Here is a 26,682-nt window from a genome sequence, read left to right on the forward strand (position 1 = left end):
GCACCAAGAAACGAGTGTTGGTGATACAAACCACGGCAAACATTCAAAATGGCAACACCGAGAGGGTGCCGCGCGGCGAGGCTGGTAACACCATGAGTTACTCTCCATCCTAGTACGGCGTGTTTATTCTGCCGCGTATATCGACCGGCAAACGGGTCGCGGGTGCGCGCCGAATGGCTCAGTCGACACCGACCCGCCGACCTCGCCCCCTGTCTTCACAAGCACGCGAATGACAGCCGTCGATATCCCAACAACAAATCGTTCTTTCTGACATTCATAAAGTACAATTCGACCGAGTATACCCAAGTATTGCCAATATATAAACAGTGACGATCTGAAACATCTTTCACGAGTGCTGATAAAATAAAGATTTGTTGTGTCATGTGAAAGTGATAAGCTGGGTTGCAGTTCTTCAGGCGGCTGTCCAGGCGGTGAGTATCACAAAAACAAAACTATGTATATCCAGTTTTAATTTGTATATTAAAGTTTGTAATTAGATCCGCGTAGATATGTAATAAATTGTATTGTTTTCTTACGTATTTTTGTACGATTTTTGCCGGAAGAAAATTCATAATTATGTTTAAATTAAAACTTACATATTAAATAACAAGCGCAGTAGTCTAAATCAATTTTATTATAAATAAGAATTAAAAGTTTTACTACGAGATCGTTGTTGTTGCATAGTCCAATGACCGTGATGTAGCACCGGGCTACGGCGTAGCGAGCGCGTAGTAAACCGTAGCAATTAGTGTCATATTGCCGCGTTATTTATCTCTTCACGGCTGTAACAACGAACAGAGGCTTAATACAACGTGTTTTGTGAAAATCGGCATTTGTATTGCAAACAAGGCTTATCTATCGTTTCATTAGTGTGAATCACAATTTATAACTAGAATATTACTTTCTAAGTTATTAGAATGGAGTTACAATTATATTAGAAGATTACCATATATTTTCTTTATAAAAAACAAATTATGTTTTTGTTTTTGAATTTGAATCTGATGGTCATTTAATCGAAACTGCAAATTCGAAATTGCTACCGGCAATGTTTAAAAAAAAATATTAATAAATGCACAGCCACCAGTATAATTAGAGACATAAGATATAAAGTAAGTACTTGCCTATTACTGTGAGATAGGATTCATCAAAAATTTGTTTCGAGATCTACGAAAAGAAAGCGCGAAAAAAGACATGTTTACTTTAACTAGTATTTAATATGTTTATTAATAATAAAATTATTAATGATTACTTTTTTTACATGTATAACCAATTGATTTTTTCATGGTACTTCGTGAAATCAAAGACTAAATACTCTTAATTAATATCCGAATAATTAATTTTCGTTGATACTGTTATATTATAGATGTTATTTAACACAAAAACATCATAAATATCATTAAAATACTTATATTATGTTATATTAATATACATATATAATATTTCGGTTCGTTTCTTTCAAATCCAAATCACTGCCATTTCAATGTGACCTTTTCACGTGTCTCCTGAAATGTTTATAGCCTCGTTATATTTTAATGTTGTAAATAAATTTAATTTGCGAATATAATTGAGACCAACATGCAATTCGGACATTATGTTAATACGGCGAAACTACCTATTCAGGCATGACAAATGTGCCAAGTGCACCGTACTGTAGGTACAGTGGCCTGGCCGCACAACCCGACATTGAATTTAAATGCTCAGTTGACCATTTCGGTTTCTATTATTACATGCAAGAAAATCGTAAAACACGTGAAACTAACTATTTTTAGGTTTCACGTAATGGATGGAACAATTAATTTGAAATATTTGTTAAACATGGTTATACATATAGGGTCTAAAGAAATCTTAGAAATATACGGGTAAATAATTATTTTTGTCAAACGTTTTCAATGTAAAGATTGTAAAATATCTCGGTGTGATAATAAGCTAAATTAATCCAAGAGACGACGGTACTTGTCACTTATGATCTTGAAATCCAATATGTTCATCTAATGCTACAACCTTAAAAATAGTATGCTCTCATAGGGCACTAGTAAGACCAATAAGTGATTAAAAGACGACATTGAAATCAAATTGCTTTATAACTCTGGATAGCGTCAGAATTATTTTTTAGTGAATTTATCCCGTCGTACCTAATTCGCTAGGATTGTTTTTTTAACATTCATATTCGAATTTCTGATATGAGGAATGTACCTATAGGTTTTTAGTGTCAGAACGATAAGGATAAGTGCATTTTTAATAAACACCAGGCTTAACATAAGAACTCTCTTATCCAGAATAGCAGCAGTATTATTACATGGCTGCCATGGACGTAGTACATTATAGTATTAAAAATTAATGGCAATTTGGTTTATATACCGAGTACCTACGTACTATTTTTTTAAGTCACGAGCGCGATGTGAAACCTAATTCCATATTAAGTAGCTCGCTTCGTATTTTATGAAAAACTTGTTAGGCGCAGTACTGTATCGAATAAGTGAACGTAAAAAATTCACAAAAATCCTCTATAGTGAAAGCAGAAAAATTTTGCGAGCATGCAAACACGCAAGAAACATTTTTTTCATTTGTTCCACAGCGCTATTACGATACCTTAAAGCAACGGAGCTAATTGAACGCAATTACGATTATTTACTGAAGATATTTGCGCATATAGTTCGACATTATATTAATAAAAGGTATATTATTGATGAATTTTATCCCAGATGGTGTAATAAATAAAATGCATTGTCAATCATTTCGACGCGTGAACGCAATACTTAAGACTACTTATTAAGCTGGGTATTTATAATAAACCAAGCCAACCAAGTAAGAGCAAATCTACTGCCGTTTCTCGGATTAATTTGTATTAAGTCCTGATAGTAAATAACAAAGCCGTGACGCGCCCAATTAAAATAAATATTATTTATGTACAACGTGTAACTTTTTATGTTTTTGTGACTGTATGACCGTCATATAGCATACGCACGTACAATAATAAGCTCCGAGTACGCATATTCTCCACATTCGGCACGAATTTATGCGACCATGAGAATTCCCGCGTGACAGAGATTTATGAGGATCGTCACAAAATCCTTGTAAGCGAGTCTGCAGACACACTCTTGTACATGTTAATACTAAACTAATTATTAGTATATTATTTACTTGATTATCGTAAAAAGAGTTAATGTTATCAGGGGGCAGTACATTCATAATGTTTTGCCCCTTGATAATACGATTAGTCTATACTTATCTGGAATTTATTTGACGTTGTTATCAGAAGACTGTTATAATATAATATTCATAAAATAGAATTTTTACTAAAAAAAATTGACAAATAAAAGAAAAATTGACAAACAAATGAACAAATTGTTCGCATTATTAATGCGCATAATTTGTTCATTCGTTGAAGTTCCAAAACAATTCAACTTTCTTGCATTTTCACAATCTCTAAATCTTTACAATTACTATACTAATAACTTTAAGTGAAAATAATTAAAATACTTTTGAATTTGTTTTAACAATAATTTTGAAAAAAGTTACAAGCAAAGATATGCTTAAAAATGGTTTTCTAAATCGAATACAGAATCAGTTCAGCAAAGAGCATACTATATCTGGTCCGTATCAACTAATGCGACTGAATTGCAGCTCCCGACAAGATCCCAACTTTATAATCTTGATCGAAACTTTTAGAAGCATTAGAGAAAACTAAAAGTTTGAACAAGAAAGTTATCCAGGTTTTTTTATATTATCCAGTGATGCTTTGAAATTTTATACCTACGAAAAATACATACCTAAGTTTGTTCATGAACTTTTGTGCAAGTTCTAACGCCCATGCACCAAAATAATATGAACTATCTGATCATTTTGAATTTTCATTGCTGTTATGGTCGTAGCGTGATGTTATATAGCCATCTTCTGTTTCTATAAATGTGCTATTTAACGTTAAAGGAATTTTTCTATTTGGATAAGTGATACTGAAGATTGCTGCAAATATCCAAACAAAGAAACTTCAACCGTGTGTATAATATTAGATACTATACAAGTTTCCAATTTACCCACTAAAAGCCTTATAAAATGGTTGTACGAAATTTCTTCTTGTCTACACTGATGACTAGATATTTTAAATATATAAAATAGTTCTAATGTGAGTTAGATTTTACAATGAATGTAAAATGATTATGATATTTTGGCGCCTACTAACTATAAATATTGACAGGTTTTTAGTCTAATCAATGTCATATCATTTGAATAATCAAATTGTACAGAAGACAACTATAAATATAGTTAAGTATTATTATTTCTAATAAACAAGCTACTCACCCCGGCTTCGCACGGGTGTATATGTATTATAAACATAAACCTTCCTCTAGAATCACTTTATCTATTAAAAAAACCGCTTCAAAATCCGTTGCGTAGTTGTAAAGATTTAAGCATACATAGGGTTAGACAGTGACTGCAACTTTATTTTATACTATGTAATGATGATATGAAATGAAATGTTACCTAAAAATCCTATGTACTGCAAAAACAATTCGTTATATTTACATAATATCTGAAAAATACATAATTAAATATCAACAACAAGAATATATGTTATAAAAAATATTTTTATTATTCGCTGTATTCAAATGAGATCAAAATTACGTGGAATGGTGCTTTGAATACAAATGAATGCTTACCTACCGTTGTTAAGAGGATTGCTAGATATATTATACGCTTAGGATTTTATAGTCAGGTGACAGAACGGATTTATTATAAATCTATTATACTATATATCTACTTATATTATGGAAACTAACGCTATTCCGTGATAAAAATGGTAATCCTGAGTTAACTATCATATTATTATAAAGTTAACTAATCTAGTACAATTATGCATAAAATAGCGGAAAAGGTACATTATGCTACTATAAATAAAGTACACCTGTGAGTATTGAATTAATAACCAAGAAGCATATATGATCATTGTTATATAAATGAATTTGAAAATTAAGAACCTAAAATTGAAAGGCTTAAAAAAATATAATATGATGACTAAAATATATTATTAAAGGGTCCCTTTAGGTCCCAATTTGAAAATTATATTTGAAATAGAAATAGAAATAATCTTTATCCAAATAAACTCATTACAAGATTCATCACAAGAAGAATGAGCAAAAAACTTATGTGTTGCTGTTTTGAATGGATGTTTTATTTTATATAAATAATTACAGTATAACATGTAAGATTCATGCGATAATCAACATTGAAATCGCTACGCACTCATTATTTGTGTAATCAGATAATTTTACTATTTTTAAATATTTAAGAATGATATATTAGTAAATATTTAAAAGATTAATGGAACATTTAAGATAATATTGATGATTTTGAAATGTTTTTTTATTATTTATTGAATGTTATAGTGAAATAACAACTTTGAATACCCATGGGCACAACAATATCATAAACACAAGATCGTAAAATAAAAAAAATCTGCCTGCAGATGTATGAGTATGCAGAGAGCTGAGAAGATTAAAAGCGCGAGGCGGTCTTTATTCTCTGAAGGGAAATAGATGTGAGTTTGTAATATAAAGTCTCACGTACCTGAACCATAGAAGGCTTTGTACAACAGATGTCTGTTAAAATAATAACATCTGTCTATATATTATAATAATAATAATAATCTCAGGACAATTCACACAGCGCCATCTAGACCCAAGTTAAGCTAGCTAAAGCTTGTGTTATGGGTACTAGATAACTGATACAAATACATAGATAATTTTTTTTTCATATTTGAATACATATTATACACAGAAAATATTCAGACCGATACAAACAATCATACTTATGAATACAAATGTTTGTGCCGTGCGAGGAATCGAACCCGCGACTATCGGACATAAAGCGGTGTGCTAGACCGCTAGACCACCGAGGTCGTCAAATATAGTTATATATATATAATATTATATAAATATAGTTATGAGTTGAGTTCAATAATCTTAAATTAAGCAGTCAGACTTTGATGTATAAGTATAAGTTATATAAAGGTTAGTCAGAGGCACTATTTACGTTCCGTTCGGTGTATTTGAATCCAACGTAGTAGGGGTGAGCCTGTGGTTCAGTACCATGAGAATTCCATCTGGTATACAGTTTGGTACACCTTTACAGACTAACCTTGTACCTATATCTAATTTGCAAAAATGTTCAATAAACTACGAAACCGTACAACTGGTCCAATATAAGCATTGTGACGTAAGAGATTAGTCGAGTCGCAAGAATAGGGTCAAGGTGACTGAACTCCCAAATGTTACTATTTGTCTGTTGTTTTATATATGTTCTAGAGTTAATTTCATTATAAGGTGATATAGGGAGGTATAGATATGAATAATTCCCTAAATTTTCAGAAAGTAAATAATATTATGTTTTATTTATATTAATACTAAAAGTTGTATATTATTATTATATTAGAGTTCAGTTGTATACACTCAGTAACCGTTTATTTTAAATCAAAATATGTTAATTAACGTAATTCTATTACATACACTTATAAAAAATCAAATTTACCTTTTCGATTATGCCATATACCTATACTAATATTAGGTTATCTGTGCCTATACTTACAGGTTATGGTATTTCTCTTATTGTTATTTATATTGTAGATTTAATATTATGTTTTATTTTAGATTTGGTAGTAACGGTTGATGATGAAAGGAAGATGTATTATAGTTTAATTTTCATGGTACGCTTAACATACTTGAGTATTTTCTAATAAAAACCAAGAACGACGATGTCAAACCAACATCGTTTCGCTGAACAGGTAATTTAAAATCCAATCCGAGTACCTTACAGACAAAATACTGGTACATTTTATTAAATCCATACACCATCTGTGTGGCAGGAAATTGGAGTGAATTCTACATATATCGCTGCGTTCATATATATGCCTAGTTCATATCTACTAAGGATGATACACTATCAAAGAACATTTATTTGAAGAAGATCCTTTTCCTATAAATATTTCGAATAATAGTTTAATTACAACCATTGCCAATTTTAAACAAAGAGTTCAATAATCTTAAATTAAGCAGCCAGACTTTGATGTATTTTGCCTACACACTAATTTCTCTAAAACGAAAACGGCACTAATGCAATTTGGCCCTAAAATTACAAAACATAACTATTCGAACGTTCTTAAATTAAGTTTATTTTATTAAAGTATGTATATATTTTCTTTTCAGTTTCTATTCAGTTTAAAATATCGAATATTCTTCACACAAATAAAAAACTATAAAGATTTACATATTGATATAACTTTTAGCGCTCTTACAATTGTATTCGTTCAATTTCCGTTGCTCTAAGCACGAAAACATCCCTCAGGCTTGCAGAAAGCAGTAAAATATCGTCCGCAAAAACCACATTACAAACTGTTGGTTGGAAAAAACACATTTCCGTTGTAAAGCTTTGAAAGAAAAGCCGATTATATGTGTGAGGCCGTCACTCCTCCCTGTTGTCATGGAAAACCACTTAAGCGTGTACAATGCGCGCGTGTTTGAGATCGATGTTTGCGAATATGTAACTTATACTCTTGTTGTAAACACTCACTTATCTGTATACGCTATCGAAGTATATTGACGAATATTTGCTTTCTTACAATCAAAACTTTTCGAATAATAACAGTAAGGGGCGTTATTTACATATTATTTATTATATTCACTACATCATGTTTACAAACAAGTATTATATATATTTTTAGATTAGGTTATGTTTAAAGCCAATTATTGGCCAAAACCAGTTAAGATTTTATTATAGTCTGCAAATGACTTGCTATTTAGGTTTAAATAACATTGTATAATTTTTGTTCTGAAAATTAATGATTAAAGTAATTGAGTTATAATTCCAGTTTTATTTTCATTTATGCGCTTTTAATTGGTTAAAAATATGCCACAGGTGTGTAGAAATTAATCAACTTTAAATAACTAAATTATGCTGGATCAAGGCTTTATATAATCTAAAAATATTATAAATGGTTGTTAATATAAAAATTCTCTCCAAACTAATTAAAAAAGTAAAACGCATTTGTTTTCATTATATATAAAAATAATACAAGTACTTATTTATTAATACGATCAATGTAGTGTTATAAATTGTTATTACTAAACAACAATGTTACAACAGCTTATAAACAACATTATAACGATAACGATTAATACAAGTCACGTGAGCTTTAAAGCACAATTGACATGTCAGTGCTATAAAACATACGGTATACGAGGTCAAGAGTAACCACATGTATCTATAAAAACCATCTATATGTTAAAATAATTGCTTTAGCTTGTCCTACACAAACATAATAACTCACCATACCTATCAAGTGCTCCGTCCTATATAAACAAACTCATGCACACGTACTTAAATTTCGACAAACAAAAACGGCTTATTGAAAATACTTGTCATAGGATGAAATCAAGACTAGATTGTCAGGACCATGCTGCAATAATAATAATTGCAGCATGGTCGTTATAGCATATATTACGAATGTACTGCCTTTGGACATACCTAATCGTATACTGATTAAAAATGAACGTTTTAGTGCTTTTTTTAAGGTTATTCAATGAATTGTGAAAATAAAAAATCAAAAGCTCTTTTAACATATTTTTATTTCTTTAAATTTCGTAAGACAATGTGGCACTATATCATACAGAAATTTTAAGTAATAAAATTATACGTCAGAATTATTCATATGAACATACATATTGACACCTTTGGTATTGAGTTGTATACTAACATGACCAAAACTTATTGTAACTACTTATTAATATCCAGAATTATCTACATGAACATTGAAGTTGTAAAGAGTAATAGAATCTATAAACAGAATCGAATATATACACATGAACTTACCAGTTCTACGGGTATAGATACATATATTTACCTCTTCAGTTGTGTTCATTTTCATATTTCCCCGTTATAATAGTATCGACGCTAAGCCACAAACAGGGTTGCCACACTTTTAAATATTTAACCTTGTATGAACAAAATATAAATCTCATAAAATTATATTACATCAATTTGGCTCTCATATATCAATTTATAACCAGTAACTAGCATAGAATAGAATAGAATAGAAAATCATTTATTCAAATAGACTTTGGAATAGTCATCACATTTTTTTTAATCTACCGCTCATTCGGAAAGCTCTCTCATCACAAGAAGAACGAGCTTGAAACTTGCGTGTTGCTCTTTTAAATAATTTTATTCTTACTTTACATTTTTAAGTTTAAGTGTGTGAATACAAACTACCAATTAGCACTAATTCAATTAAATACTCAAATAGAAAAATATTTAATATACAACCAACTGGTTAAACAATTAATAAGAGGAAATCAGTCATAGTGATAAGAGCAGACCAGTCCTTACAAGCAGCACCTGTTCACGAGTATGACGGAGAAGCCAGCCATCACTGCGCTCGACCATATTTTAGGGAGCCCAATGACCCGGCCCACCACGCCGCCACAAGTGTGGATATTTTAGTGACCATAGTTATCAAAGTTTATTATTTTATTATAATACAAGATAATAAACTTTGGTAACTATGTCAATTGGAAAATCAGATACCTCACAACAAAAGTAAAAACTGTAATTAAGTCCACGCATTGTATTCATTCAAGTAATAGATTACCTATACATATAAATAAAATTGCAGTGTCTGTTTGTAATGTTAAAATAACCGTTTTTTACTACATTCATATGAATATAAATACGTTACATACACCAAAATAACATTTTTTACAATTTTTGTCCGTCTGTTTGTTCCGGCTATTCTCTGAAATGGCTGGACCGATTTTGATGGGACTTTTATAAGCAAGTAGCTGATGTAATAAGTAACTTAGATTACTTTTATTTTAGAAAAATTCTTTAATTTTAGAAAAAGAAACCTAAATTCCACGCGGACGAAATCGCGGATACAGGTAGTTTTATAATAAGTTATGACGGTATGTGTGTTTTTACATGTGTCCTTAATATCCCTTCATTCAAATTGAAAACATTATAACTATTCAAACAGTATCTAAAAAGGTTCTCATACGATTGACGTCCCTGGCCACGTACCAAATTTCGTGGAAGCTCCATTTTATAGCTTCCGTATTTTATGGTAATAGATACAAACCTTCGGGGCTGATCTTACATCATTTCTTCTATTTATATATCCTTATTAGATAGTACGTATATAATAACTAACGCAGATACTAATAATTATAGTACGAGTACTTACGGTCGGGTTCACATCTTATTTTTATGAACCAGAGTTTTGGTAGATTATCCCATATATCAAATTAATTATGGAAGATTTTACCTGAGCGTCGAGAGTCCACAGTGTATACCTACTTAATAATAAATAAGCCTGGACAATTAACACAGCGCCATCTAGTCCTATGGCAAACAGAACTTATGTTATGGGTACTAGATAAGTGATATAAATAATAGAGATATTTTTTCGTAAATACATACATAACATACATAGAACACACCCAGACCGATACAAACAACCTTATTTATATAAATACGAATATATGCACAGTGCGAGAAATCGAATCCGCGACATTATCGGAACCATCGGTTGTAAAGTGTGCTAAACCACTAGACCACCGAGGTCATCATCACTTAATAGATGACTTTACATATGTACTAATGTTATAAAAGAAAAGTGATACGCTTTTGTCTCTATTTTTGTTACCTTTAAATTTGAATAAGTTTGACTTGATGGTAGATTGTTCCATGAAGACGGATAGATAGACGTATATCGCAATAGCGTCTAACCTCTGAAACCAAACTAAGTTGAAAATAACAGATATTATATTATGAATAAAAAACCCTAAATAGCAGTTATTATTTTTTGCCAAATTCTTGTTTAATTTCTTTGACAATAAACAATTTCTTGACGTAAATGTATGTAACACATATCTGCTTCAATGTAATATAATATTTACGCTTCTGCGGTAATCTGATCCAGCTTATCCTTTGCCTATTAGGTGAAATTAAATATTTATTGAATACGAGTACGCTACGAACCAATTTGAAATTACAAAAATGTTTATCTCAGAAAAGTGTTCACATAAATGGAGAACGCAAGTGAAAAAGGCAGTGTCCCCTATTTTTATTGGACAAAGGTGTCTCCACACTTCAATAGAGATACAGAGGCCGACCTTTCAGGGGCCCCACTTGTTCACTAAATAACCTGGCCTTTTCGTCACAATGGCGCCGGATCTCGACGACACGGCTCGAGAGCTTTGAGAGTTGTTCGGATTATTAGTGATGTCGTAGTTAACCTTGATGTGTACACGTCACTCTTTATGAAACATCTGAAAAGGGTGCTCAAGCCATTTACTTTATGAACATCTTGAATTGTATTATAAATGACGTACAAGAAAATCCATACTAATGTTGTAAATACTAAAACGTTTGTATCCATCGTGACTGTTACGTTTTCACGTTTGAATGAATCTGAATGGAATTGATCGCGAAGATTGACTACCACGAGGGCAGACATGGAGTGTGGGCTGTTATTTTCAAAGAAAAAAAAACAAATTAACAGATAGTTATTTATGTGATTCCAGATGGTCTCATGATTAAGCATATAGTATGAAGTTAAGTAGTTAAGATAGGTGGTATATTATGGATACCAGTATTCAAAAGGATTACTGACGCCAGTATAATAACTCATAACCTTAATAGTAATGTTGGCCCATTCCCAGATGTAAATATCTCTCTTGCTCACTTATAACACTTCCACAAGGAGCCTTACTATACAGTCTTCTTGGCCCAGGATACTACGGTTCGGTATTGAAAGAGTTTATAAATTGTGTGGGCTGTTTTGGACAGATTGGCTAGCTTAACATATCTGTCGATATTACATTTATCTTTACTAATTATATGTTCTGCTATTACTGCTTGGAGATAGCTAAATGTACTTTCCAATAAAGGAAAGCTTTTGAAAAACCTTTGACTCATTCGATTTGTTTCAGTAAATAGGTACTTGGATATGATTATGACTTACAGTCATTTAAAACTATACGTTCCAAACTTACTTTTATGAATAAGCTTGTATATGTAGTTCTTGTATAATAATCAAGTATTGTAAAAATTTCTTTCTATTTTTTTAAATATGGTTATAACATAAATAAAATATACCAAAATCAGAATTGGTTTTAAGCGCAAATTGCCGTAACTGTAAATTGCACGCCATTGCTTTTATATTTATAAAAAGCCCACGCCAATGCCAACCGTAATGAAAACACGGTTGAATAATCCCTGTTAATATATTGGACACAATTACATATGACGTGCTTAATAACAACAACCTTTATATTTGTAGAGTTTTGCATAATATGAATACATTTATGCAACTCGTTTTAATCATTATTTCAGCTATTACTGAACATAATTAAGTTTCTAGATACATTGCCACAAAAAGGGTTCCGAACATCCTATGACTATATGACTTGCTACCTTGGAATTAAATATATAACTTGATTGCAACCAATTCTTTTTCTTATTTAAATTGTGAGATTTAAGAAAAACAATTCCATTTATGAGTTATTAGTACAGATAGAGATTTAGTTAAACATTTAGCATTTATTGAACATAATAATCTCAGAATTAACATTTTAAATTAAATTCGAAATTACCAGGAAAAGCCTGCAATTTCGTCTAATTTCATGTAGGTAGCCTGTATACATTCTGGCTGTACAAATTATTCTCATCTCTAATTTCATTAAGATTGATTTAGTCATTTAACCGTGAAAAGGTAAAAAACAGATACTCAGATACACTTTCACGTTTATAATATTAGTATAGTTAATCACTGTGTTACGTAATGAAGGCAAGAATTCAGGTTGTCGCTCCATTCGTTTGTGGCTTGGAATTCGAACTAAGCGTGAGCATATGTTGCAGTAAGCTTGAAGGTCAGGTTTAAAGGAAAGGTAATATAGCCGTGAAATACTAGGCAACTTTACATCCAGTTAGACTTTATTAAAAGTCATCTGCATAGTAACCTCCGTCTAGCTGCCAAGCAGTTTGCTTTGTAAGCTAAATTTCGGATGAAGTACAAGACTGGCTTGTGAAACTGAATGTGTACGCGTTAGTGATATAACGGACCTCACAGAATAACATGATGTCGTAGTGCTGTTCTTGTATATAGGAAACGCTAGCACTTACCGCTGATGCTTGGCAGTTGCGCTGTAAGCTTGTATTCTAATTACATTAAAAAATCTCAGGAATGACATCGCATTTTAGGGTATTCACAATAACTAATAACAATATCTCAGGATAATTCACAAAACGCCATCTAGTCTCAAGATAAGCAGAGCTTGTGTTATAGTATATAGTGTGTGCCTAGTATACACTAGGCAACTAACATAAAATATATATTTTTTAGTAAATACATATTTAACATTCAGACTGATACAAATAATTATACATATGAATACAAATGTTTGCAGCGTGCGAGGAACCGAATCCGCGATCATCAAAAGCTAAACGGTGTGCTAAACCGCTTGACTATCGAGGCCGTCAATGAGATTACAAAATGCATATGTGTTCCGTATTCCGAACCTGCTTAGTCTAAGCAGGTTGTATCACCGGCTTGCTTACTGGACCAAAGGGCGCTCGATAATACTGGCCACATATAAAAACATGTGGCCACTTAAATTTCAAAAAAAGAATAATAAAACAATTGAAAATAAGAACTGGAATTAAAAGGACGCTCCGTATTTTTATCTATATAAAACAAGATAATTAAGTAATTATTTAACACAATATAATTGTTTTTGATGAAAATATACACTCTAGAGTGCGTGGCCACTAAACAGTACTACACATCGGGACGTTCCTGAGCAAAGGTGAGTAAGTTTAGTGTTACATTGCTTACTTTGGAGTGTTCGGAGTGTGGAAGACGTTCTTCCAGGTCGAAATCGTATTTTTACTTCCTTTTCCAATATTTATTTTCTTTTCAATAAATACAGTCCACTCTCTCTTTTATATATTAATTTATAAGGATTCGTAATCCAACAATATGCATACATGAAATCATAAAATATATTGTTATTAAGTCCACAGACTCATGCGGATGCCAATGTTGATTTCAATAAATTAATTTAAGTAATAAAAGAAAACTTAATTACAGAAAAATTTAAGAAATAAAATCTAGATACCTACGTACATAATTGGTGTTGGACTCAAAATGGCTTTTTTATGATTGGCAATAAAAAGAAAGCTTTCGCCAGCCAATTCCATTCTTTAATTAGGCAGCGTCACCACTTTACTGTTTCGCTGAACTTTATTTTGTAATTCATTAATGTCTACAATATTTTCGTTGTATAAATTTTAATTTGCCCAATAACTAGACATATTTCAATAGACTATTCCATATACTTACTATATTCCACATTATACTGTACTTTTTCAAATGGTGAGATTTCAAATACACGTAGACGCAGTAATGTAATAAAATATGTAAAAAGTTAACCAACATAATTAATTATATTGAATACTTTATATATAACAATGTAATCATAGTTCAATACCAATTTTAACAATATTTTTATGTAATGAGGTAATCTCGTATCGGTCCATACTATTTTGTCATAATTTTCACAACAATATGTTTTATGAATTGGCTTAAATTTACATACCTACATATAAACGTAATGGTTGTCTTTCATTGAAGTAAGCAAAAACAATGAAATATCAAAGCAGATTCAAACTAACCTGTGACCCAAACTTACAATCCATTCATACCATTTCGCCTGTTATTACTTTCATTCACTTCGAGCAATTGTTCACATCACCTATTCCTCTTCTTAGTAGAGTTCCTCAAATAGCGCTCCCTATTAAAAAATCAAACTATTCAGCAATATTTCTAAAAGTCAATTTAGATAAAATATAGTTTCATGTACACTCTCTAGCGTGACTGGAGACTAGTTGTATCAACAATTCAAGAGAACGGAGCCCTAATGATATCTGCAATCGATATTTACAATTACCCATACCACGAAGCGAACCCTAATAAATTTATAGTTGGCTGCCGATAATCTGACCTTGCTTAGAAATAGCAGTAACGTGACACGATAGGAATACATATACTCGTGGTACGAGTGTAACTAAATATACAGGCCAGTGCATCGGACCTTGACCTGCCCTTCACCGCCTGTAGCCCTGGCCGTCGGCAGCGCTTAGGTACAATATAATCTAGTGAAATAACCCCTTCATTTATTTAAAATTTTGTTAAGTTTTAGCGTACATTCATATTATTATGTATCTTTGTAACAAAATATGTTATATTACATTTCAATACTGTATAGATAAAGGAAGACAGGTTTGTTAGTGTAGCCAGTATTTATACACTATCAGAGACTCCACGGGGTTTTCCGTCGAAATGATCGTGGTTAATTCCTAATGCAACAAAGTAGATCAAGTCACTTTCATTCTTCTTCCACTTTCAAGAAACGGGATTACCTTTCCATTATAAACATCACACAAAAGAATTACATACCTAAATAAAAAGGGAAAATCGAATAATGTTTCGTAATAATTAAAATTCATACGCAGTAATCTGTGCTATATATTTTCCCATAAACATTTTCCCACAATTCCCAAGAAGTAAACGGAGACTACTTTCTTAGTACCTTATTATTATTTTATTTACCAGTTTAGAGATGTACAATTAAAAAATATGTATTTAACATACATTATAGAATATGGTATGTAAAAAAACACACTGAATAATTTAAGACGACAGTTAGTTTTATTGTAAAATATTCATTTATAACATAACTATGTAATATTATCATGTCTGTGATATAACTAATGACACTCCACGGCTTCGTATCGTTAGTATTTTTACCCAAAAGTTTAACGAATTATACAATTAAAACTTCTTCAGCAATGATGAATGAATGCAACCGTGATGTATAAAAACCGCATGAGAATTTCAGTACTTGTTGCGATTACTGTAAATATACAGACAGATGTGTGTGTGGGAGGGGGGCGGGAGGAGAGGGAACTTTTTTATTAATATGTATATAGTTGTAGAGATACTGAAAAAATATTTTAACGAGTGTAATTATTTTCAGTACCTATACGAAATAACTTTGAAATTCATAAAATATAATACATTCTTGGTGAAACATACATGTTAAGATCGAATAACTCATGAAACTTAATAATTTCATAATAATCTTTTATTACAAATAATTTATTGATTGCTTATTTGATATATGAAATAGTAAATATTCATTTGTAAATGGTATTTTTTTCTCCAAAATAAATGAAATTGTTTAACTTTACTATGATGTCTCTCAAATAAAAAGTAATGGTGCCTACTTAAATGAGTTTGTACACTCGTTTCTCGCGACAAACAAGTCCCAAATTTTATATAGGTACTTCTCTCGCTAAATTTAGTTTTTGAGAAGCAAATTTCATTGTCCTTATCGAGCTCAGTTTATCACAGTGTCGTCAAATATTAAACTCATCAAATTAATATTAAATTTATTCATCAAATGAAAACCAACCTTATTTCTAACATCGTTGTGAGGATACCAGAAACTGTCTTAAAGTCATCTTCAATTACATTTACTTATCTTTAAGCTTTTATACTTAGAAAACTGATATTACTCCTTTCTGTATTTGTAAACTTGGGTCAATTATTTTTATGGCGGTTGCTATGGCTTTCTCATGTAAACAATCCTTTGTATACACACGACAAAATTTGGTATCCGATAAGTTGAACCGACATGTTAGGTCAAGATCCTATATTGTCTCGATACATATTTCATTAATAAATAATTGACATGCTCCTATTGTAAATAATCTACGTACCCGATATTGACATACAAATAATGACTGTTTAATTATAAGAGTAACCAAAATCGACATATATTTTGTCAGTTGCATGTCAAAAAAGATTATGAAATGAAATTAATATTTATTGCTTAAAATGTGGTGATTTTTAAAGTCTTTATAATAATTTCACACATTTTGTCTTTTGTTACATATATAAATTATTTGTTACATAATAATAATAATAATAATAATGTCTCAGGACAATTGACACAGCGCCATCTAGTTCCAAGCTAAGCAGAGCTTGTGTTATGGGTACTAGACAACTGATATAAATACATGGATACATTTTTTTTTTGTAAATAAATACATATTATACATAGAAAACACCCAGACCGATACAAACAATCATACTCATGAATACAAATATTTGTACCGTGCGAGGAATCGAACCCACGACCATCGGATAGTAAAGCGGTGTGCTAAACCACTAGACCACCGAGGCTGTCGATAATAAAATAAAATTCTTACATACGTTTATAAACTGACAAATTTATATTGTATATAATATATATATTTATTTATTTCACAAAGTGGTGCCTAGGTTTTGAATAATGTACCAAGATAAATTATCCCAACTCGTCGAGTAAGAGACTAGGTAGCGCTTGTACGATGAGCACTAAGCCACGGACAAATATATTTGCTTAAATAACTTTATGTGTTGATATATATATGTATGCACTAATCTACCCCTGTCGATTCGTTGGGTGGTTTCTTTACCACCCAACAAAGTGGACACGGGTAGGCTTTCTATTTGTGATGAAATTATGACTGTGGTTCGGTTAGTACTGAGTGCTATGATTTATTTATAGACTTTGGTAGTCAGGAAATAACGTCGCGATAGCCAAATAATATTAAAATTTTCTCGCTTATTTCATATTTCTATTAAGTACCTTTTAAACTAACCAACCAAATAACATAATGTAGAAAACGAATTTTATTTACATAAAATTGGTGGTAAAGCAGATTATTTATAAATAAATAGACTGACGAATTGTACATGATAAATGACGTCTAACAGAAATATCACTTAACATAATACATATGTCTCGGTTCCGAACCCCTTTGTCATATTATATCTTTAACCATTCTTTAACAATTGATAATAATTCATAATAGTTATCTATCATCATCCCTATATAGATTAGCTAGACATATGCTGTCGCTAACTTTTTTATAAGCATTACCAAATTCTATAATTTTTCTGTAGAACCATCATATATTTCTCATTGTTGTCTCAAGTAAAAAAGTAAGAATTGTTTTCGTTCGACCGCTTTTTCTGTGACTTACTTCGCAAAACCGACTGCCACGAAATGTATTTACTTTTTTCAAGTTAAAATATAGTATACTCATAACATCAACTTCTATTGATTGAAAAGAGTTTGCAAAATCGGTTAACATACTCACAAACTTTACTAATTTTCTTTATAATATTACTATAGATAATATACCTAGAAAACATATGTACCTACAACATTACACACATACTAACAGTATATTTATTGTATAGTTGTATTGTGCATGTATAGAGCCCGCGACCATAGGAAATAAGGTTAAGGCTCTAAACCCTTAGACGACCAAGCTTTTTAAATACCAGAGAATATTTAATAGTATATGTATATGATATAATTATACCTTCACGACTTATATCAGATTAAATATGTTAGAATCAAACTTGGCCGGGTGAGAGCTTACTACTGTCTCTCGGAATAATTTTTCGTTTGTTATAGATGTTCTCATTCACTGGATCAGTAAAAAAAATAAAAACTCTCAGCAAGTTTTTTTGAAATCAACGAGATTCGAACTCATAATCTTTTTGGTTTAAGTCAGGGCGTGGACGTTGAGGCCCAGTGGTTTATAAAACACTGGGCCCACGTTCTCATTTCGAATAAATTTAAAATAGGCGCATAAATCCCTTGTTTTAAATACACGCCATTTGGTACAAGTTGTGCCCAGCTCCACCCTGTGTGGTTAAAAGGGGAAACATTTGAAACACCAAGATGTTTTTATGCGTCGACGTAAAAGCCACTTAACTGAGGCCGGAAGTTTGTTTTTATGGAAAAATGCAAATCTAGAATGGTTAGTTTCGTTTCAAGCGGACTTTGATGAAATATATTGTATACGTCTAAAGCACCTAATGCATTCTACTTTTATAGAAACTAATTAAGATTGATAAGATTTATAAATTATTAATATAAGATTTATAAATATTTACTGAAATATTTTATTCTGGCTAATAGATTACATTACATTATATCAATATTAGAAAGTGAGAGCGAAATGTGTTATGAGGAATGAAACTAAGTTACCGCTTCAGCGATTTAAAAAATTCTTTCACTGTTTGAAGGGTACAAAATTGCAGCTACATCAATAATACATATATATAAAGTAATGAAAGCACGAAGATTAATATGAATGTTTTAAAACAAAAAATATAGAAATATACTGCCAAGCAATTTTGCTAATTGATTAATCGCCGTCACTAGATATTTTGTGTTGTAATGAATTGTGTGTATATAAATAAAAAGAAATAGAACTGACTTACATAGTAAAAGATAGAAGAAAAAGTGTATTGTGTATATAGTAACTGCTCTTTGTATGTCACTAGAATAAGTCAGAATAACCTTGCAACCTTCCGACGTGAAAGAAAGAAGAAAAATCCCACAAACGTGCAAGTTTTCATTGAAGTAGACAAATTTCATTTGTACATCGAATATATGGGCCACGCTCGAACGACGTTCGTACTTTATGTGATGTAGTAATATAGTGCAGCCGAACAAAGGTGAGAACGTGTGAAGCCTTCCTATTTCACCTCAAAGTCGTAAAACGTCCTAAAGAACGACACATGATTCTTACGTTGGTAAAGGGAGCTACAGTGATTTCTTGGTAAACTTTAAGTTCTCCAACTTTATTGTTAATGCTAATTTAAACACAGAATTTAGCTAGAAACTTTGTGTTGGCTTATTTCTTGTTCCCGTAATTATAAGGCTCCATAAAGTGCCTCCATAAATTACTTATTAAATGTATTTCAGTTTAATTAATGTACTTAATTAAACAAATGTAAACATAAAATCGTAAAATCCTTATTATGAGTACCTACTGTGCATTTTGCCTATAGCAAAATATCTTGTAGTTGACAGTGATATTTGATATTGCCGTTATCTATACTAATTTTTGTAAAAAGTAAAATTAAGAAAACTACGGAAAATTACCACGCTTCATTCAATTTATCGCGTGCCCGATATTTAACCTTTCTTTAAACATGCTTGTAATTTATTTTGCTAGCCATATATTTTAATTGGGTTTCTTTCTTTGCAGGTGCGGGAGAAGCGTATAAGGATTAAGGATATGTTAATATGGTATGTTAAAACAGTAATTCACCAGATACATAATATAAATGGGATAGTTACCATGAGAATATTAAGAGCTTTCGATATTACGAAGCTCAGTCGGTCAAGGGTCGATTGGAGATGGCGGTAAACAAATATTACAAGCAGACGAACCTGTCTACCCGATTTCTTAATATTTTTCTACGTACACTCTCACTACTACCTACTTCAGAAAAACACTTGATAGTTAGGACAAAAAACACTCACTGTATCACTTCGGACTTTTTGAAGCATATCTAACTTTACACATATATATTTAATATAGCTAACATTGAATTCCATGCACTACATATATTGAACCGTCTTCTTTATTGAAATTTTAATATTCTTGAATTGGAGTTTTTATATTTTAATATTGGTAAAATCAGTGGCTTCTTTCTTTCTGTCTAGAGACGTAACGAGGTTTCGTAGATAAATTATTTTTGGCTCATGAAATTATATTACAGACTATGACAGACTTCTGTTTGTATTTGTCCTTTACGGCTTTAATATAAGTAGCATATCACAAAAAATATGTCATGTATGTGAAATAAAATTTAAAATAATGTATAGTATATTTTATTTTTTAATAACTGGCTTACAAGGAAGATTCATTCATCTTAGTTATATTGAAATAGTAGAAGTAGGTAGTAGTCGGTTTCTCTAGTAGAAAACTATTAATTATTGTTATTATTCCGCTTTACAGGTGCATTTAAAGAGATTTACAAATAACATAACAGGATTACATATTATTCTGTATATTATAAAAAAGCAATGACTGTGATGCAGACATGTTAGATGGAGGAAGCGATGGCAATGAATTTTATATTTAAAATGTGCTAGTTGCCTAGAATTCGATGGAAACCGTATGGAGTCGCGCCCGCAGATGAGTCAATCACTGCCATCTAAATATCATCGGCCCGAGGCATCCTATAGGAGTTGCTCGCAATCTTTGCCGCTCGATATTCTGTGAGTACTATAAAATTTAATTACATTATAACAGATTTTGATTTTATCTTTCAACTAGCTTTGTCCGGCGGTGTTGCCCCCACGGAATATATCCGATGTTACTCGCATCAGCGACTATTATTAATACTATTAAGTATTCTAAACTAATAAATGTGAAAGTTTTTCTTTCGGTCCGTGTTTACCTTTTCAAGTTAAACGACTAGATAGGTAGGGGTCACCGAAATCATCTTTATGTGTTCACTGGACGTGGTACACCACGTGTGTTGATATTCTGTAATTATTGATATGTCATGCCCCCATAGGTAGTATACACATAGTATACACTCTTTTACTGAAACCTGTTAACTTAACTTTAACTCAGTAAAATGTTAAAAATGTTATAATTTTTTAAAATTGATGATAATGAAATGGTGGCCCATCTGCGCTATCGGTTTACGCTGGCGGGACACCAGTGAAGTATGATAAGACGACACGAGGTTAGGTCAATTAGTCCATCGTGACAAATTTAGGAATTTATCGCAATGATTTCCAGGGGAACCGCGTCAACCTGATATGCTACATTTGCTAGCACATTGCTAGCTAGGATTATAGTCCACATTAGTTTCATTCCAGGTCCCAATTTGTTGTCATTCAGTCATGTCAGGTTTGTTATACAGACATTGTTGTTAATCTAGATGGTTGCCCCGATCGTCGTTCCGGCCGGCAGAGGGCGAGCTGGCGGACTGCGTGCTGGTGGTAGGGGTGTCGCGGCCCAAACTTGCCGCGGCCCTCCTCTCAGTCACGCTGCTTTCGCTTTTCCTCACCTTCCATGTATTATATGACAGCGCGCTCTATAGTATACAGGTAATTGTTTCTTGTAGCGTTATTATGTTAAGCACTCACCTGCGCTGGGAGGGCACCAATGCAGCATAGTAATATCAGGATAAGGAGAAGTAAAATAAAGGATAAGGCCAGTTAGCCAAAGACCGTACTAGTCTGCGCTGGCAGGGCACCACTGTTAGTTAGTGTTAGTTTAGTTTCTACGGTGACAGCTTAGAGTTCAATCTGGTATGCACTGCTAGCAATGAGGTCACTACTAAATTATTAAGAACCCCCCCCCTTTATCCGCACCCAGTTAAAACACTCTTTATACGATCACAATTTATTATGCATAAGCAGCCTAGTTTAGTATAGTCTCTAGTTCTAAGTCTGAAATATAATATGAAAGGACAAGTACAGTTTTGATGGTGATTATATATATATATATATTACGTGATTAATAAATACTATTCGTGCAGAGTGACTTTTTAACCCTCATAGTTTATAACATATTTTGAACATTCGAACTTTTTAATCCGGAGGTACATAAGAAACCATTTTTTTATGAAATATATAGAATATCAATCACTTATTTCCTCAAATATTTAAAGTATTAAACTTAGTTGACCTTTATAATGTATATATATTGTTATTTATATACCATGGTATATACTAAAGCATGTCCTAATCCTAAAGTAGCTGTCGATTATAGTATGGTTGGTTAATTTTTAAATATAGGATTGTCTATATTAGCTTAGCATATCAGCATACCTACTACGAGTACCAGTGAGTAATATGCAGTGGCATATTTATGCATATGACCAATATGTAGGTGTTACTGTCATCCTGCATTTGCGATATTCTGCTTTCTGCAACCAGAAATAGCGGAACTGGTTACTAATTACCTGCTTGCATTTAAAAATAATCATATATACTACAGATAATCTTAAACCCAACCAAAGTGGTATGTTTCATTGAACAAGGTTTTCCTTGGTGCGTGCTAGGCTAGGGCGTGTCGGACGAGTCTAACTCCATGTATACAACTCTGTAGCTAGTAGCCACTGCCTATCGTTAACCTCGTAACAGTAATTAATGTTCAAAGCCGTTGTTCTCCACAGATAACCTGACAGCTGTGTACCGCCCTTCTTTATGACACCCTCCTTTTCAACCGACTACAAAAGTCACGAGTACTCACATCGACTGTATTTTCTGTATATGTTATATCATATCCTAGCTAATAAAGAAGTTTAAATGAGCTGACTTCTCTTCCTGATCTATGTTGAAGTACTTTTTTTTTATATTTATTAAAATTATTATTTTTAACATATTTATTATTCATAATTAAGTTACCAAAAAATATGATTACACAATGCCGCAAGCAGGTTTAAAGAAAAGAAAAGGCTACGGGTACTACGTAGGTTCAAAAGTTATTTCTTTAATTAAAATAAATAAGTAAATCATATTCTTTACAAGGAAATGATCTCGGTTTTAGTATCTATAATATAAATAAATATAGTGATAAATTTTGTTTAAAAAATTAACAGCTAATAACGTGTATATGTATGTTTATACACATACATGGATACCTACCTATAAAACTGTCCGCCTAAGCACGGAAATGTTCTTTTGTGGTGACCGGCTACAAAGAAATTATTTATTTGAAATTATTAAAACTAAATTTTAAGTTAGTTAATTTAGGTTTAATAATTACAATAAATTATTTTTACCATAATATCACACGTGCATATTATGTCCAAAAGAAAATATTCCTAATTTATATATGTATTTGAATTTATACAAATACTACTCGAAATAGTTGTCTAAAAACTAACTGTCTAATGATCCATAAATTAGTTATTTGGAAAACCTTTTAATTCGTTATTGGTATAGGTATTGTAATAAGGTTACATACAAAGAATGTTTTATGTTATATATTTAAAAACAAACAGTAATACTGTAAATTTCTATAATATAAATTTATAGTATATACCTAAAAATAAATATAAAAAGATAATTAAAAAAATAATAAGTTTTTAACATGAATAGTTTTCATTATAGCTGTTCATTCATTGTAAATATAATTATTATGATTAAAAATATGTACTACCAAATAGAAATTTGTCACTTAAAGAAACACTTACGTATTAAGTAGTAATCATTTATTTATGTCTGTTTCTAAAATAACGCAATTTATATAAGATATTAAAGATCAATCAACCACTCCACGTCTGATGTATAACATTAGCGTTATAGGTAATAATAAATGAATCAATAGTTTCCACCCTTTATAATGGAAATATTCTTCATTAATCTAACTTGAGACTCATTATTAATATAATATTTGCGTAGGCGGCGAGCTTGGCGTCAGCCGCGAACGAAAACCGTAAGATTCTACAGAACCAAGAAAGCCATAGCCGAACCATTAATCATCCAATGGCGCTAAGAAAAAGACTACGACCACCCCGACAGCCGCGGCCAGCTCGTAGACTCCCCCAGGTATTTTAACGTAATTAGTAGAACGAACACTGTACCAGAAATGTATAGAAAGAAGAAATTGGTGTTTCAAGTTGCTTTAATTATTGAAACGTATTTTGCAATTCATTATTGGACAACGACGACGTTTAGTCGTAGTGTGTTTTAGTAGAAACCACTTTCCATTTCATTTACGTAATTAGATATTTGGTTACAGAATATATGTATATATTTTTTAAAGTTACTAGATAGATTTCTTCACTAAGTAGATAAATTAATCCGTAAATTGTTTTGTAGGCATTAATAATCGGAGTTCGAAAGTGTGGCACGCGTGCTCTTTTGGAAATGCTATACCTCCATCCAATGGTCCAAAAAGCTTCAGGAGAGGTTCACTTCTTTGACCGCGATGAGAACTATGCATTAGGTCTGGAATGGTATAGAAGCAAAATGCCTTTATCGTTTAAAGGGCAGATTACAATTGAAAAGAGTCCAAGTTACTTCGTTACACCCGAGGTGAGAAGGAAATAACTCATTTATCTTTTTTTTATAAAGCATAATTATTGGATTGTATTTCATTCATTCTAAATCACACAGGTTCCAGAGCGAGTGCGAGCGATGAACTCCTCAGTTCGGTTGCTCCTTATAGTCCGGGAGCCAGTCACTCGAGCCATCTCTGATTATACACAGCTACGAAGTCGAGCGACACCATCAGCACCAGCACAGCCATTACTTCCTGGCCATCCACTGCCTGATGCTGCAAAGCCCTTTGAGCATCTAGCAATTTCGCCAGATGGTTCAATAAATATGGCATACAGGTTAATCGAATTTCTATTTGAATTTATTTGTCGCCTACACAATAGTGTCGTAGAGTGTGCATAATAAGCGCTGAAAGTCTTTGCTACGTATATTCTAGATGACCACACCACTCATTACATATAAATTTTAGGCAATTTTTTCTGATATATAAAGATTATATGTATACTTTTCTTTCCACAGACCAATAGCAATATCTTTATACCATGCTTACCTTCATCGATGGCTGGAAGTTTTTCCAAGAGAACAAATCCTAGTGGTGAATGGCGATTTGTTGATTGAAGACCCAGTACCGCAACTACGCCGTATAGAGAAATTTTTGGGATTGGAGCACAAAATAGGTATGTTTATTTATTAGTCACCCTCCAATCAAGAAATTGATAATATTATTATTGTTCCGTTCTACCAGCTACCCCAATTCAAACATCTAACATATGTTTAAGTCATTCCATTTAACTTGTAGATCCCTACTTCGTAAAAGAAAAATTTATTCCTATAATATCACACCGCCCAAACTTCTTGATATAAGTTTTCATTTCTTTTAATCTTATAGGGCACGGAGAATAAAAAACTAAATTATTGCATAGTGATTTAAACGTCCGACATGATTAAATTATATTTTAATTTACAATTAAAATATAGTCACAGTTAAATCGATAAATTTCTTCCAAAATTATATCTACTTACGAAATTTCTATGTAATTTTTGTACTTTTATTTAACATTTACGTAATCGCAACTTAAGTTCTTCAACTTAAATTATTTGAACTCTCCATGTAACTTCTTAAATCGGAAAGAATCAATCTGATATATTTTGAAAAGAAACGTAGAGCCAGTTAGCGAGAACTTTTTGTGGCAGCCATTCATGCGATTTAGTCACGTGATTTATTATCAAAAGTTTTAATATTATTTCATACTTCGACTACCCATAGGGATAAATTAGGCACTCGTCTGTTTGGATAGATATCTATGACTCAGCCAGCATTTATTTTTAAGGATTATCTGATTTTATTTATTTTCAAACAGGACGAAAGAATTTCTACTTCAATGAAACCAAAGGTTTCTATTGCTTACGTAATGATACCACAGACAAATGTCTACGAGAAACTAAAGGGCGGAAGCATCCTAGAGTAGATCCAACAGTCGTTACGAAATTGAGAAAGTTCTTTATCCAACACAACCAGAGATTCTACGACCTAGTAGGTGAGGATCTTGGATGGCCAGAAGACTAGTCTTTTGACAAATCTACAAATGATGGAAGCACCTTAACGTTGTGATCGAATACATATCAATGTAACTTAAATACATATCAATGAAACATTATACTAGTCAGTAAGTTTTTTAAAATCGTTTATGTATACATCTAGCGTAAAGTAGATTATTAGTACACTTAAATTAATTTATTTATA

The 26,682-nt window shown here is 31.8% G+C and overlaps 1 protein-coding gene across 1 annotated transcript; it reads left to right on the plus strand.

The window, feature by feature from the left end:
* Nucleotides 1–200: 200 nt before the first annotated feature.
* On the plus strand, nt 201–26,682 carry LOC131850767 (heparan sulfate glucosamine 3-O-sulfotransferase 5). Its single transcript, XM_059201123.1, has 9 exons — nt 201–431; nt 20,173–20,213; nt 20,929–21,191; nt 21,866–22,034; nt 24,339–24,485; nt 24,759–24,974; nt 25,056–25,276; nt 25,458–25,615; nt 26,300–26,682. Exons 3-9 carry the CDS (start codon nt 21,091–21,093, stop codon nt 26,503–26,505), a joined length of 1,218 nt encoding a protein of 405 aa, XP_059057106.1. The 5' UTR covers nt 201–431; nt 20,173–20,213; nt 20,929–21,090; the 3' UTR covers nt 26,506–26,682.

This window comes from Achroia grisella, unplaced genomic scaffold (genome assembly GCF_030625045.1).
Source record: "Achroia grisella isolate CSIRO2021 unplaced genomic scaffold, CSIRO_AGI_Agris_v1 utg779, whole genome shotgun sequence".
Classification (NCBI taxonomy): domain Eukaryota; kingdom Metazoa; phylum Arthropoda; class Insecta; order Lepidoptera; family Pyralidae; genus Achroia; species Achroia grisella.